This window comes from Phocoena sinus, chromosome 3 (assembly GCF_008692025.1).
Source record: "Phocoena sinus isolate mPhoSin1 chromosome 3, mPhoSin1.pri, whole genome shotgun sequence".
NCBI lineage: Eukaryota > Metazoa > Chordata > Mammalia > Artiodactyla > Phocoenidae > Phocoena > Phocoena sinus.
Genome location: NC_045765.1, coordinates 63,074,352 through 63,090,936, shown reverse-complemented (window position 1 = coordinate 63,090,936; position 16,585 = coordinate 63,074,352). Strand labels below are relative to the sequence as shown.

At 40.6% G+C, this 16,585-nt stretch overlaps 1 protein-coding gene across 7 annotated transcripts in view; it reads right to left on the bottom strand.

Moving 5' to 3' along the window:
- The window catches only part of RAPGEF6 (Rap guanine nucleotide exchange factor 6), a 226,987-nt gene extending 211,566 nt beyond the window's left edge, over positions 1 to 15,421 (bottom strand). For 4 of the 7 annotated variants that reach the window (XM_032626251.1, XM_032626257.1, XM_032626254.1 and 1 more), the window contains exon 1: positions 15,061 to 15,322. In XM_032626251.1, coding sequence (XP_032482142.1) covers positions 15,061 to 15,129 — 69 coding nt within the window. In that variant the 5' untranslated portion in view covers positions 15,130 to 15,322. Of the gene's footprint in view, positions 1 to 15,060 lie in introns of all 7 variants that reach the window. The other 3 variants (XM_032626259.1, XM_032626256.1, XM_032626253.1) reach the window with 3 other exon arrangements.
- Between the last annotated feature and the right edge of the window lie 1,164 nt (positions 15,422 to 16,585).

Genomic DNA, 16,585 nt, shown 5'->3' with positions numbered 1-16,585 from the left:
GCCACTGGTTCTGTAACTACAAAATACTGCAGAAATTATCCAGGGGTATTAGAAGAACAAATACCAACTCAGGATTAGAGAATAAAAATAATAAGTTCTACTTGGGCAAAAAGAAGGTGAGGAAGCGGTGATGACTCAGCGCTTCCTAAAACATATCAGCCATACCCTCTCAGCCAGTCAGTTACATGAGTGAAGGTAAGCTGAGGTGGGGGAGGCCACTGCCATCCTACAAACTGCCCTTCAAGTGATCCATACCTAATGCATTCACTGTAGGCATATTCTATGACTTTTCAATTTCACTGTTAAATGAAATATTCAATTCATATTTGCAGCTCTGTATGTATGAGGAATTAATAATTCTGCTAAGTATACACTTCTAATTAAGCACTTTGGGATTTCTAACCCCTTCGTCAACACTGTACCAAGCAGTACACTTCTCTCAGCAACTCCATCTCTCAATTCGGCTGACTGCTGCTCTACACATGCTTATAAAACCAACCAAAACTTGGAAAACTCAAAGTGGAATGCTTAGAGCAATTCTGAATTTTTTGTTTCTCAAAGTCTAAAACTAGTTTATTTCTTACCTATGATAGGCTTAAGTCATCACATATAACTTTCAATACAACATCAAGTATCTAAAACACTCATTAACCAAGATATTTTACTCGTTATCCCAGCAATTCTAACAATTAAAAAACTCTCAGGATGGATCTCTATGGTTAGTACAGATTCAATCCCAAGATATACACATTCTGCAGCTGTAGTTGTATAATCAAAACTTATGCTGAAGAATCTTCCCCAAATTACCGTTAGGCTGCCTTCAGCCTAACAGTGTGGTTAAAAACTTGGACTGTGGAGACAGCTGTGGTTTCAAATTCTGCCTCTATCAGTTACTAACCATGTAACATTGGATAATTTGCTTAACATTTATTTTTTGTACAATAGGAATGACAAACTGCTTCCTTTTAAACATAAAATAAAATAATACCTATTAAATGTGTAGCATGGACACTATCACATGGTAACAAATGTGTATTATAAAATTACAAAACAAAGGTTAAATTATGTTCAGCAGACAATTAAAGCTATTTTAAAGATTTTCAACAATATCTCCAAGTTAACAAGCTCATACATTAAACACAGAACTCCATTCCATTGGTTTTATCATCCGGGAAGGTGTAAATATATTCTGCAAAATGGCAATAAAGGGCTATATAACACTTACCACACCTGGAGCCCAGACCATGGATTCTAAATACCATTTCCTACTAAAAGGAACCCAGGTTCCTCAGATATTCGGTTGGCCAAAAAGTTCCTTCGGCTTTTAAGTAAAAATAAAATACACATTTTTCATTTTCACCAAGAACTTTGTTGAACTATGTATTCACTGTTTTGTTCCACTGCCTTCTGCCATTTTTCAGGCAACTTCATAATTCCATCTTCCCAAAACTTTTTATCTTTTTGAGCAAAGAACTGTTCCAGGTGCCTTTTACAGTCTTCCAGGAAATGGAAATTTTTTCCATTAAGAGAATTTTGTAAAGACCGAAATAAATAGAAATCTGAAGGTGCCATGTCTAGTGAACACGGCAGATGAATCAGAACTTCTCAGCCAAGCTATAACAGTTCTTACCTGGTCATAAAAAAAATCATGTGGTCTCGTGGTATCCTGATGGAAGATAACGCGCCTTCTGTTGACTAATTCTGGACGCTTTTTGTCGAGTGCCGCTTTCAGTTGGTCTAACTGGGAGCAGTACTTGTTGGAATTAACCGTCTGGTTTCCTGGAAGGAGCTCATAAGAGAGGACTCCCTTCCAATCCCACCATATGCACAACATCACCTTCTTTGGATGAAGATCGGCCTCTGGTGTGGTTGGTGGTAGTTCATTTAGCTTGCCCCATGATCTCTTCTGCTCCACATTATTGTACAGTATCCGCTTTTCATCTCCCATCACAATTTGTTTTAAAAACGGAACATTTTCATTATGTTTAAGTAGAGAATCGCATGCGGTAATACAGTCAAGAAGATTTTTTTCGCTTAACTTATATGTGGAACATCAAAGTGATTCACATAACCAAGCTGGTGCAAATGATTTTCAATGCTTAAGATCTGGATATCTTGAATATGTCGGCTATCTCCAGCATGGTATAATGTTGATTGTTCTCAATTAATGTCTCGATTTGATCGCTATCAACTTCAATTGGTCTACCTGACCGTGGAGCATCGTCCAGCAAGAAATCTCTAGCACCAAACTTCGCAAACCACTTTTGACATGTTCGATCAGCCACAGCACCTTCTCCATACACTGCACAAATCTTTGTGTGTTTCAGTTGTGTTTTTACCTTTCTTTAAATAATAAAAGCATAATATGCCAAAAAAGTTGTTTTCTTCCATCTTCAATATTAAAATGGCTACACAAAAATTCACCAATTTTGATGTTTTTTTTAAAATGCACGCTGACATGACAGCTATCACAATACAATCTAACAAAATTGTTTCACATGAAGATAAAGACAACTAAGCGAGCCATCTTACGGAAAACACCGAACGAACTTTTTGGCCAATCCCATAAACGGCTGATTTCAGTAGTAGAGCAAGGAAAGTAAAAGCCTGGAACACCTTTTTGGGCCAGAAAGTAAAGTACTACTTAAAGACTACTGGTTCATGCCAAAAGGACCTGACTTAGAAAGGGCTCCCAGTGGCTAAAGTTGGGGCAGCCTAAGAATCAAAAAGAATAATGACAATATTAAAAATACAAAAATAATCCTTGAATTCAGTGATTTTTTTTTTAGAGAAAGAGGAGAGGGGCAAGTGGGGAAAGTTATTCTATACAGAATACCAGCTAATTAATGGAGGGGTAATAAACAACCTACACTTTCTACTGAACACTGAACACTTTCACCTGGGTGACTCCTCAGCAACTCAAGTGCAAATATCCAAAGTTAAACTGATTATCTGCACCCCTAGCTGTGTCTTGCTCCTCGGTTCCCTGATTTAGGTGACAGTACTCACCTTCAATGGCTCTGGTAAGAAATCTATCAATCCTACTTTAAACATCTCTGCTCACCATCTCAACTGGAGCAATTTAGGGATTCATTATTTCTTACTGGATAACAGAAAACAGCCTTCTTGCCTCTAGTCTGGTCCCCTGTAATCCATTCTTCAGAGTGCTGCCAGAGTAATCTTTCTAAAAAGAAAATGCAAGCTCCTTAACAAGGAGAACACAGCCCTTCATGTTCTGGATCCTGACCATGCCTGCAGCCTCACCTATTTTACTACTTATTCTTGTCCCAATGTTCCAGCTACGCAGGCAACTTGCATGTTCATACCAAGCTCATCTTGTGGCCTTGGAAAATGCTGTTCCCTTTTCAGGAAACACACATTGTTCCTTCTTCACCTAACTTTTATATATTCAAATCTATACTCATGTCAGGGTTCCCTTTTCTAAAACAATTTGAATGACACCTGCCTACCCTTTACTCCTGTCTCCCAACAGCCCTCCTACAAAACTCCTGAGCACCTGATATGTGCAACTATCACAGTACTTAACCAGGCTGTATTTTGTCTGTGTACTTGCCCATCTCCTCCCCTAAGAACTTTAATCTTTTAACCCTAGCACTTAAAAACAGGACTTTAAAAATATTTACCACACAAACATTCATCAGGCAGTCTTCCACAAAAAAAGTATGCATTCAACTCTGCCTCAGAGAGTCATTTAAGGAGCTCATAAGCAATCCAAACTTCAGTTGCCACTTGTGACACTTATAAACTCTCTTCTAAAAAATATACTATGATGAAGCCTTCTCGTATTAAATGAATGCTTTTAAGAAACCAAACTAGAACAGGCTACCATCCTCTGAAAACAAGTTATAAAACAGAATGGTATAAAAAAAAAAAATCACATATCAAGCACACCTGTTTTCATTCTACATAAAACTTGAGAATGATAAACTTCCATTAAATTGACACATGCACCTTAAAGTATTATACTTCATATAGTACAGTCGCAATTAAATGAGAGACATTTATTTAGGAAAATATTAGGCCTCTATATAGATGTCAGTAAAAAAACACAGTTCAAAGCTTAAAATGTAACCTAAAGTTCACTGATAAAGAGAAAGCAGTGGGGCACTACTGGACTGAGGAAGTGACTGATGAATCACGTGACCTTGAGCAAGACATTTTACCTCTCTCAAGTTCAGTTCCTTTATCTGTATGCAACCCATTTCACTAGCTCTTGAACCATCAGCTAAAGTATTTTTGGAAGAGCTACATATACATATGTTCACAAATACATGCTAGGTGGTGCTGCTACTTCTGCTATGTACTAAGTGTCCTGTCCAACGAGTCCCATTGCCTCTGCCACATGTCAAAGCCAGAAGCCCTAGGGCTGCCAAAATTTCAGTTTGGGGCAAAGTAGTGGAGAATGTCTGGTAGTAGTGAACATCAAATGGGGGCTGCTTATGCCTCAAGTTCTTAATAAAGTGGCTCATTCAGTTTTTATTTACAGCAAGACCTCAGTTTATACAGGCCAGTTCAAGGTAAAGCCAAATGATAACTACAATGTTACAGAGCTCACAATCCTACATCCCTTTCAAAGAACATGACTTTGTCAGTCAAGTTCACCATGCCTGGCTGCTCCTCCTCTTTGCAGAATTCTCTCTCAGGGAAGATCCTCATCTCTCAAAAACAAGATTTTATGGTGTCTAAACTCCTGAATGGCCACAGTTTTTTTCTCAAGTTGGGAATCTCCAATACATGTAAAATGAGGTGTCATGCAAAAGAACCATCTAATAAAGGCCCCATCCAGATCTAGTATTCCCTTTCTATACAGTTTAGCTTACAAATGAAGGTCAGACGGGCCCAGAAGCGTAAATAAGTTCTCTTATTTTCCAAGGAACCCTCTGAATGTGCATCTGCTGTAGAAAAGCACAACAGAATCTTTGTTCTGCCACCCTCAAGGATGCACACAGTGACTCACTCAAAAATGACTCCAAGTACAATGGTGCATTTTCGCCAATTAAGAAAAAATCTCTACAATGTACACTTAAAAACCATTACTCTAAGTTCTGAAATAGATTAACAAATAATTACAAGAATACTAAAGTTTACATTCTTTCAGTCCAAGTTCCCTCTTTAACTTTTGGTAACAAAAATAAGCTATTTTTTGTTTGTTTGTTTTTTAACAAAACCCTTTTCTGGATTGTGAATAGGCAATTACACTAACATCTAGCTGAGCATGAAATATTTGCCCAGCAAAAGTTTTAAGCCACCTGGTTAAAAACACATGAAAAGTTAAAACTGGCATTGCAGTTAAAACTGGAAATGTGTTTCAAAGCCATATAAAAAAGAAGTTCCTGTTTCAAGGTATGACTTAAGTTCCTCTATCTGAATTGTCTCTGAAGAACTGCCAGGTAAAACACATAGTTTCTTTATGGTAATTGTACATTATTCTTATTTTAATAAGAGGATATTAATGGCAAATTTTGCCATTGTGCCAAACTTCATCAGTCTTTTTTCCCCAGCACTTCAAGTATCAGACCAACAAAAATCACTACTAGAAAAATAGGGGAACAGTATTTTTCAGATTCCTTTTCTCTTTAAAGTCATTTACGCTACAAATATTTGGCTACCTACTATGTAACAAGTATTGCATGATGGAAACTGGGAGATAAGGAAACAGTCACTGTCTTCAAGGAGCTTACAGTCCAGCCAGAGAGACAAACATGCCAGTAATCATAACACAGTACAGTAACTGCTATGGCAGAGGAAGGGACACAGAGAAGGAGTGGAAGATGAGATTTCAGTGAGGAGTCTGGATTTGTCAAATGAGAGGATGGTGTTCTAGACAAAGGAAATAGCAAACTAATATGTATGGCTACATTTATTGAGTGCTCATTATGACTGGTACTTTGCTAAATAAATCCTTACATATATTATCTTATTCAGTCCACGTAACAATCCCCCAAAGATATTCAATCTTAAAGTTAGGTAACTTTCCTAGGGTCACTCAAATTCTCACTGCTAGAGCCCAGATCTGAAGTAGGCTTGTCCAAATCCAAATTCCAGGGCCCTAAACACTTTCCCACCCTATATAAAGCACACAGAAAGAATATGGCACAATGGACAATGCTTTTAATCTCTGTCTATATATTAGAATTACTTAAGGAGCCTTCTATAAATACCAATGCTTGATACTCCATTCCAGAAGGTTCTAATACAAGAAATGAAGGGTGGGCCTGCGCATTAAAAAAAAATTCCCCAGGTTGAAAAACATATGTAGCCCAGGTTGAAAAGTACTGTGTTAGGATATTTACATTTCTCTAATGATTAGTGATATTGAGCATCTTTTCATGTGTTTGTTGGCCATCTCTATGTCTTCTTTGGAGAAATGTCTATTTAGGTCTTCCCCCCATTTTTTCAGTGGGTTGTGTTTTGATATTGCGCTGCATGAGCTGTTTGTATATTTTGGAGATTATTCCCTTGCCGGTCTCTTCGTTTGCCAATATTTTCTCCCATTCTGAGGGTTGTCTTTTCATTTCGTTTATGGTTTCCTTTGCTGTGAAAAAGCTTTTAAGTTTAATTAGGTCCGATTTATTTTTTTTTAATTTTCATTACTCTAGGAGGTGGGTCAAAAAGGTCTTGCTGCGATTTATGTCAAAGAATGTTCTGCTTATGTTTTCCTCTAAGAGTTTTATAGTGTCCGACCTTACATTTGGGTCTTTAATCCATTTTAATTTTATTTTTGTGTACGGTGTTAGGGAGTGTTCTAATTTCGTACTTTTACATATAGCTGTCCAGTGTTCCCAGCACGACTTATAGAAGAGATTGTCTTTTCTCCATTGTATATTCTTGCCTCCTTTGTCATAGATTAGGTGACCATAGGTGCGTGGATTTATCTCTGGACTTTCTATCCTTTTCTATTGATCTAAACTACTATGAGGTATCACCTCACACCAGGCAGAATGGCCATCATCAAAAAATCTACAAACAATAAATGCTGGAGAGGGTGTGGAGAAAAGGGAACCCTTCTATACCGTTGCTGGGAATGTAAATTGGTACAGCCACTATGGAGAACAGTATGGCGGCTCCTTAAAAACTAAAAATAGAACTACCATATTATGCAGCAATCCCACTCCTGGGCATATACCCGGAGAAAACCATAATTCAAAAAGATACAGAAGATGTGGTACATACATACAACGGAATATTACTCAGCCATAAAAATGAACGAAATAGTGCCATTTCCAGAGACGTGCATAGACCTAGAGACTATCATACAGAGTAAGTCAGAAAGAGAAAAACAAATATCGTATAATATCGCTTATATGTGGAATCTAGAAAAATGGTACGGATGAACTTATTTGCAAAGCAGAAGTCGAGACACGGATGTAGAGAACAAACTTGTGGATACCAAGGGGGGAAGGGGGAGGGTAGGATGAACTGGGAGATTGGGATTGACATACATACACTACTATGTATAAAACAGGTAACTAATGAGAACCTACTATATAGCACTGGGAACTCTACTCAATGCTCTGTGGTTACCTAAATGGGAAGGAAATCTAAAACAGAGGGGATATATGTATACATATAACTGATTCACTTCGCTATACAGCAGAAACATAACATTGTAAAGCAACTTTACTCCAATAAAATTTTTTTTTAAAAAGTACTGTGTTAGGATATTTATATAAGTAGTTTAAAATGCATGTGTTTGGGGGTGGGGGTCGATAAGGCAGAAGATAATGGAGGACTTTACATCTTTCCCATTCCCCTCAGAGCCAAACTCACAAACAGTAAACTTACTGCCTTCACTTTCTTGGGTCTGATTCTCACTTTAATCCACTGCAGTCAGGCTCTGTATTCAGTCCACTGAAACCATTCTGATGGATGCAACCTGAAGAATTTATGAGTCCTCACCTTTCTTGAACTCTATATAGTACCTGACATTAATGATTAGGGATTTCTCTATGAAATGTCCTCCTGTAACACCACTTTTCTGTTCTCCTTCTACCTCTATAAACAATTTCTTTTCATTCTCTTCGGCAGTTTTCTTTTCCTTCCCCCATCCCTTTAATATTAGAGCACCCAAAGGGTCTGCCCTTCTGTTCTCACTTAGTTTTCTCACTCTGAGTATTCCTACCAATCCCATGACTTCACCTATGACCCATATGCTGTAGACTCTCAGACCCATAACCTGGTTTGACCTGAAGCTCCAAATGCTTACTGAACATCTCTATCTGTGTCTCCTGTAGAGAGCCTCAAACCCTTTCCAAAACTGAATTCTCTTTCTAGCCTAATTCTGCTCTTTAATAACGTACTCTTATACACAGTTACTCAAATGAGAAATTCAGAAATTATCTGAACTTTTGCATTACTCTGAACAGACCCAACCCAAGTCTGTCCCAACAAGCAAAAGACAGAAAAGTTTTGCCAGATTTGCCCCAGAACTATTGCATACACTTGAGAAGAATATAAGGACAGACTATATCTTTGCCTCAAGTGCAGCATTTGGGGTTTGAGGCAGTTACCGCAAGAGTAGGCTTGGACAGAATGAGGTGGTCAATCCAAAAGGGTAGGTGAGTCACGGTATAAAAAAGGATAAGTACATGAAGATCAAAGAAAGCCAAGAGAGGAGCTTCAAAGTCCAGTCCAGAGATAAAATGCAAAGAACCAAGATAGCTTCATAGTCCTCTTGGTTGCTGTAAAGAATACACACTGTATGATTCCACTCAAATGAAATTCAAAAACAGGCAGAACTAATTTATGGTGAAAGATGTCAGAACAGTTTCCTTTGGGAAAGGGTACTGATTGGGAGGGGCAAAGGGGGAGTTTCTGGAGTGCTGGTTATATTCTCTATCATGATTTGCATGGTAGCTAAATATATTTGTGAAAATTAAGCTGGTTTATACTTAAAAGCATGCGGACTTTACAGTATGTGTATTAGTCAATTTCAAAGTTAAAAAAAAAAAAACTGGTGGGATGTACAAATTCCCGTTTCAACCAGTGACCATGTTGGGCCAATTTTACTTCCTCACTATTCCACTATCAAGTATTCTGCTACCTTATCTCACTCCTGAACTACTGCATTTGTTTCCTATAACCAGATCCGTATCTCCTGATTTCCCGGTTATCCTGATATAATCATTAACAGTCTTGCCTTTCACACAGAAAAATATCGTGGTTTGGACAAAATGTTATTTGTTCATCCTACTGTAAACCACCCTGCCTCTAAGGTAGCCGGCCTGTGCCCTTCCCGACCCACCCCCTGCCCTCCCCTACATCCTCAACAGTGCCCACAGAGTAATCTTTGTAAAACTGATCTTATTTCTGGGCTTTAAACCCTCCAACAGTTCTCCTTTATTTACAACATCCAGTCCAAATCCCTGAAATGATCCAATCCTGCTATTATACCCAGCTTCAACATTTAACATCTACCACGATGTACCATCCCCTTACACACACAAACACCCCATACACTAACTAGCCCAGTGTTTTGCAACCTTTTTTCATTATCACATCCCTCCAAAGAATATTTTTCATAATTGCCACCCCATCTCCAATTAAATATTAAGGAATAAGACTTTGTCAGGTAGGGATGAGTTTTGTGTAGATATTACTACACAAACCACAGTAATATCTAAGATTTTTTTTCACTCCCCCCAGATGACCTAATTTTTGTCCCTTTGGGGATGACATCATCCCCATTGGGAATGCATGCTCTAGCCTTACAGACTGGCTTCTTGTTCTACAAATGTACCTGGCTTGTCACCATTAGTGCCTTTGCTCCTGCTGCTCGCTGCCTGGAATGACCTCCCTTCTGGATATCATCCAGACAGCTATTCACGATATCTAAGCTTTAATTTAAGGCTCCTCCAAGAAGCCTGTTCTTTCCCCACTTGCAGTTGTAAAGTACCCTATCCATACCTTTGTCACTAGTAACCTTAACATTTTACTAATGTTTTCATGTCAGTCTCCTAAGTCACTGAGGAATAGGGACCATGTCCAATTTCTCTCTACTACCTTGGCTTTCAGTATTGTGCCTAACATATCATCTGTTAACTGAATGGATAAATTAATGTTATCATCTGCATGAGGTAACCATACATCTCAATTTGCTGGAGACAGACCTTTAATCTGTTTTCCTGGTATAAATATTAACCCACCTCTTTTAATTCTCAAAAATGATCTGGATGATAACTTATATTGCTAACCTATCTAGGCAGTGGGAAATAATTAAATCCTGAGCAAGAATAGAAGATGATCAGACCCGAGTATTAGAAAGATCACTCTAGCAATAATATGACAATAAATAAAAAGACTCAAGGAAAAATTCAGGGGTGAAACGATAAAAGTGTGAACTAGGGTAGTACAGCTGGATAGGAAGAGGAAGAGAGAGATTCAAGATGTAAAATCAAACAAGATTTAGTGACCAGTTAGATATAGAGAGGAAGACAGCCGGGGGAATCAAGAGTAAAAACACTAATTTCTGGATTGAGCAACTGGGGCAGTCACCAGCAGAATATTAAAGAGGAGGAATGATGATGGTTTCAATTTGAGACTAGTGATTGAAGAACCTGGAGGACAATTTACTGGTTAGATATATGAATCTGAAGCACATGGAAGGGGGTAACATGCGCTATACAGACCTAGGTGTCAGCCTATAAAAATTAACTGAAGTCACGGTGCAGAATGAGACCACCCAGGATGTACAAAATCAGCAATTCTAATGAACAGAAGTATTATCTTTTTAACATGAGGACTTTAAAAAATTAATTCTAAATTTTGTTCTGTTTAACATATTTATTGATCATTTAATATGCACAAAACACGGTATTAAGCACTTAGAGACAGAAATATAAGAGAAATAAGGTGTTCACTCCGAGGTAAAAAAGAAAGATTACAGAGGAAGAATGGCACTGAGGGTTTCCCTGGTGGCGCAGTGGCTGAGAGTCCGCCTGCCAATGCAGGGGACGCAGGTTCATGCCCCGGTCCAGGAGGATCCCACATGCCGTGGAGCAGCTGGGCCCGTGGGCCATGGCCGCTGAGCCTGTGCGTCCGGAGCCTGTGCTCTGCGACGGGAGACACCACAGCGGTGAGAGGCCCGCTTACCGCCCAAAAAAAAAAAAAAAAGAATGGCAATGAATATGGACTGAGTTGAGAAAAAGCCAAATTCAAGGTCTCAGTTTTGACTGTGGCATCTTTAATTTTGGCATAACGATTCAAAATGAGTATCTTAACAGCTTTTCTTGCTTTAGAGCACTTAGCTTCCCCCAGAGTATTTAACTCTAAAATTTTCCATTAAAAAAAAAAAGATCTTTGTAAGGTGGGAAAGGAAATCAGAGAACCAGCTCAGGAAAGATAATGTGCTGTGGAAGCTGAATCTACACAGTAGGAGAAATGGCCAGAAAAGTAAAAACTGTGTTAGAACACAGTTCTAAATGGCATACTTTACGCAAGTTTCCATTCTCAGTGTCTGGCTCACTAGGATTATGCTTGAGTTGATAGTTTCATGTAAGGACAACAGATGGGTCAAAATAAAAGAACCATTAATTTTGTCCCAGAAACAAACAGAAGAGTTCTTTATTCATTAATTATATGATGCAAACATCTGATTACAAGACACTGATTCTTATCTATTTGTATATTTTTTTATAATGCTTTGTACCCAGTATGTATTCAAGGAAAAATAAGCTAAATCAATGCTTTATCCCCTTCTATTACACACTTTATTGGCTTAGCTTCCAGGACAGCACCACTCTATCCTAGTTTTTTTTCTTCTGCACTGTTTGCTCCCATGCCTTCTCCTTTGCTGGTTTCTGCTCTTCTCCCCTGACCTTGTAGTGATCAAGTGCCCCAGGGCACTGTCTTTGGTCCTCTTCTATTCCCATGTACACTCACTACTTCGGTAATTTCATCTAGTCTCCTGACTTTCGACATTATCTGTAAGCTAATAACTATAAAATTTCTATTTCCAACTCAGCCTTCTCTTTAGAAATAATTATAAATTGTATACGCAACTCCTTACCTGACATTTCTAACAGACATTTCAAATGTGACATGTTCAAAACTGAATTTCTGATCCACTCCCCTCCCCAAAACTACTCCTCCTGCAGCTTTCCCAGTCTCTTTTTTTGTGTGTGTGGTACGCGGGCCTCTCACTGCTGTGGCCTCTCCCGTTGCGGAGCACAGGCTCCGGACGCACAGCCTCAGCAGCCGTGGCTCACGGGCCCAGCCACTCCGCGGCATGTGGGATGTGGGATCTTCCCGGATCGGGGCACGAACCTGCGTCCCCTGCATCAGCAGGCGGACTCTCAACCACTGCGCCACCAGGGAAGCCCTTCCCAGTCTCTTTGATGGCAGCTCAAACTCTCTTCAATGGTAACTCCAACACTCCAGTTATTCGGCCCAAAAACCTTGAAATCATGTTCGATTTTTTTTTCTTCCTCAAAGCACAATCTAATCCATTTAGCCTGTTGGCTAAATCCTGTTTCCATAATTGACTACTACTCACCACCAGCATTACTATCACTTTACTCTGAGTTATGATCTCTTCCCTGCTTTAATGTGATAACCTCTAACTGATGTTCCTGTTTCTTTCTACCCTTGCTCCCACAGTTTATTCTCAACCCAGCAAGCAGCCAGAGGATGCTTTAAAAACTAGGATAACATCGTTCCTCTGCTTCAAAACACTTTGGTGGAAAACAAAACCCTCTTTCACTCAAAGTAAAAGTCAAAGAATTTACAATTTAGGAAGTCCTGCATGATAAGCTCCATCCTACACCACCACTATCACCTCTCTGACTTCATCTCTTACCACTCTTCTCCAGTCACTCAGAGCTCCTTGCTATTCCTTGAGTGCATCAGACACGTTCCCATCTTAGAACTTTTGCAATGACTATTCTACTTGGAAAGCTATTTCCCCATATATCCCCATGGCTAACTCTATCACATGAATCAGACTTTAATCAAAATTCATCTCAACCAGGACACCAACTACCTTAAATTGCACCCAGTCCTTGTCCCTTACTTCCAATTCCTTTATCCTGCTCTTTCTTTAACTAGCAATTATCAGCTAACATATTATGTAACATACTTGTTTATTATATTTATCTGCCTACTCCCCTCTCTCTTCTGTTAGAATGTAAACACCAATAGGGCATGCCTGTTTTGTTCACTGATACATCCTAGTGCACAAAATAGTGCCTTGAACTGGTAAGCTTTCAACAAATAATTGTTGAGTGAATATATTTATAATAGACCCTTAAGAGTCCACTAAAAAGAATAAGGATCTTCTGAAAGCAGGCATGACCCTATAAGAATTTCATCAAATTATTTATCACAAATAACTCAAAACTAGGATTCAATTTATCACTTCTTTATTGATACTTCTGTACCCCGAACAAATTCTACACTCATTCAAAAGCACTGCCAATGATGGGACATCCCTGGCGGTCCAGGAGTTAGGACTCCACGCTTTCACTGCCAAGGGCCCGGGTTCAATCCCTGGTGGGGGAACTAAGATCCCACAAGCCACGTGGCGTGGCAATCAAGCAACCAATAAATCAATAAACAAAAGTTTAAAAAGCACTGCCACTGATTCAAGCAGTTAACAAGTTATGCTGCTAGATGTCAGAGCTCCAGTCTGTGTACTGTGGGCAGCTGTTTAGCATTTCCTTAAGCTACGCTGCTGTTCCAGTAAAACAAGATAAAGTACTTACACAGCACGCAATGGCCACCACAACTTTGTGAACAGTTTAGAAATTTTCCTAAAACTCAAAAATAAGCAATTTCAAAGTAGGTAATTCTGTTATTAAAGAAAATTAGGATCTTCCCATTAAATTGTGAATTTATCATAAGTAATACTTAAAAGTAAAACCTACATTATACATTGTAAGCCTTGTATGATACTTTCTAATGATATTAGAACTATGGTAGATTCACCTGTTCAAAGTGAATGCTTTCAATTAACTCACAATGACCTCAAGAATTATCAGAGGAAAATTAAGACACATGGGATTACAAATGCAGGTCTTAAAAAGAGGACCGTGGAAAGTGGTAGAATTTGCTTTCTTTCTATGCAAAGATCAGGATTTCCAATAACAAAGTTTGACCCAGCAGCTACAATTACAGCTTGACTAATATCATGTCACAAAAGGTCAGCCCAAATTACTGAGACTTACTATGCAAAACATTATTAATCTGAAAAACACAAAAGTGATTTAGGAAGAACTAACCAAAGCACTTCATTTTATATATTGCAATTACACACAAGACAATCCAACAATCCATTCACATTGTTGTTAGTTTTTGCTTTTTGGTTTAGGAAACATCCCACTTATTATGGAAACTTATACAAATCAAGGAAAACCTTCCCTCCCCCGCCCCCAATTTAAGCCTCTATAGGGATTGCCAAGGTTAACAGGTTTCAGTTATTTGCCCGAACACCAGCCTTCAGCTCAAGTGAAAATCATTTAACTCAATACAGCAGGTTTTGGATCCAAGCACAAAATACTTTAACATTTCCCAGTGACACACAAAAAACTACCTCCCCAGAACTTATCTTCAGATACGCATAATTCTCCACCAGAATTCATCATCTGACTGGATGCAAAGTTTTAAACTGATCTTGAAAACTTTATCTTTCTTTGGGCAATTGAACAGCATTTCAAAGAACTTTAAGAGAAGTTATTTCTTAATAACACGGCTGTTATAGTTCACTTACAATTTTTCATAGTCTACCTATCTACGGGACAATCTCAGTCCGAGACCCACATTTTACCCTGAAAAAATACGATTTAGTAATGGTGCTTTTTTTGTCGAAAACACTGCGAAGTCACCGGCAAGGACGGGTGTGCGGGGAAGGCGGCACAGCGAGCGGGAAAGACGGTCGTCACCCGCCCGCGACCAGGGCCCGGGTCAGGGCCGGGGACTCAGAGAACAGATACCTTGGCAGCAGGTGCGAGGCTCTGACAAGGGGGCAGTTGCCGCAAGTTTCGGACCGACAGAGGGATGCTGTCCGTTGGACAGCGGGAGGCGCGCCGGGCCAGCTGGCCTTACCTCGGGCGTCCGCTCGGGCGGCTTCTTCTTCAGCGCCTGCCTAGCTCCGGGGTCCACGGGTGAGTTCATGGTCGCGGCCCCGGCCCCCGTGCTCCCCAGCCTGCCCTTAGCAGCCCACGCGACAGCCCATTCACCCTAGGTAGGGGGGCTACACCCTCTTCCCCCTCCCCTGAAGAAGGGAGCTCCAGACTGCGGGGGGGACCCCGCTTTGGCAAACAAGCCTTCGCACGGCCCGCCCAGGGCCTCAGCCCACGCGCGACTGGCCAGAGAAGCCCGCGCGGGGGCGGAGGAAAGGCGAGTGCGCGTGCGCAGCACGCGCAAGCGCGCAAACGGGCGCCTAAGGGCGTGACTCTGAAATGACGTAAAAACTGGGGCGGTGCAGTGAAGCCTCCTCCAACCCTTCTTCGTGAGATTTGAAGAAACGTCGCGAGACATCACCCAAGCCCGTCACGGGATCCGCCTCGGAGTTGGGGTTTCCGCCGCACCAGTTTCCGGTGGGGGGGGGGGCGCTGAAAACGCGCTGTGACCTACTGAACGAGAATAGCGTGTTGGGGATCGAACCAGTGCGGCAGGTGTTCTGGGTGGAGAGTTCTGTTTGTGCCAAAATCCGGAAGCTCGGGGCATGGCCAAGCCCGGGGCGGAGCTCCAGGTCTGCAACTCCGACACCGCTCCCTAGGAGAACGTGCGGAAGTCGAAGCGGCCATTCGCAAACAAGGAAGGTCACAGCTTCTCTTCCCTGTCTTCTAATAAAACGAATCTCTTGTGTAAGGAGCCCGCCGAGAACTACCTGCCTTGTCTAAGACGGACGCCCTGACATCAGGGCAGAGGAACCGAAGTTTCGTGGCCTTGAGCAGGGGTGGGCAGCCACCGTGCCTGCAGCCAGCTCAAGAGTTACTGCTGGTTTGCGAAGTCAGTCTAGACTACGTTCACGTAACCACTGCCCAGGACAGCCTTCCCTCCGCCCAACCCCTTCTCAGGCAGCGGGCCTTAGAGTTGCCTGGCTCAGGAGTGACGGCGCTCTCACTACAGTTTACATACTAGTCTGTTTCCCAACAGGCCGAATAAGGCAAATTAACGTTTATTTACTAGTCCCTTGGTAAGAAAAACATCTCGACTACTCTCTGCGGCAGCCACACACCTGCAGAGGCTGTTTCTGCCTTAAGGTCACTGACAGAATTCCAGAATCCATCGTTCTAAACAGTCCTATGTCAGCGTACAGATAAGCCGTACAGGTTACACAGTTCCTTACTTTGGAGCCTCATAAGCATGTCCTTTCCACTGAATACATCTTAGTATTTCTTACAGCAATTGACATGGTTCACTAAATAACTCGAAGCGATTTAAGATTATGATGTTATTCACATTTATTTTTAATGACATGGTAATAAGAAAATTATATTTTAGAGTAACAGAAGGGAAAGGAGAGTTCAGGCTGCAACATTCACCGTTTCAGGGACCTAGTAATGATGGCTGATGTTAATAAGGGTTTTGTTTTCCGTTGGTCATTCACCTTGCCCAAACTTGA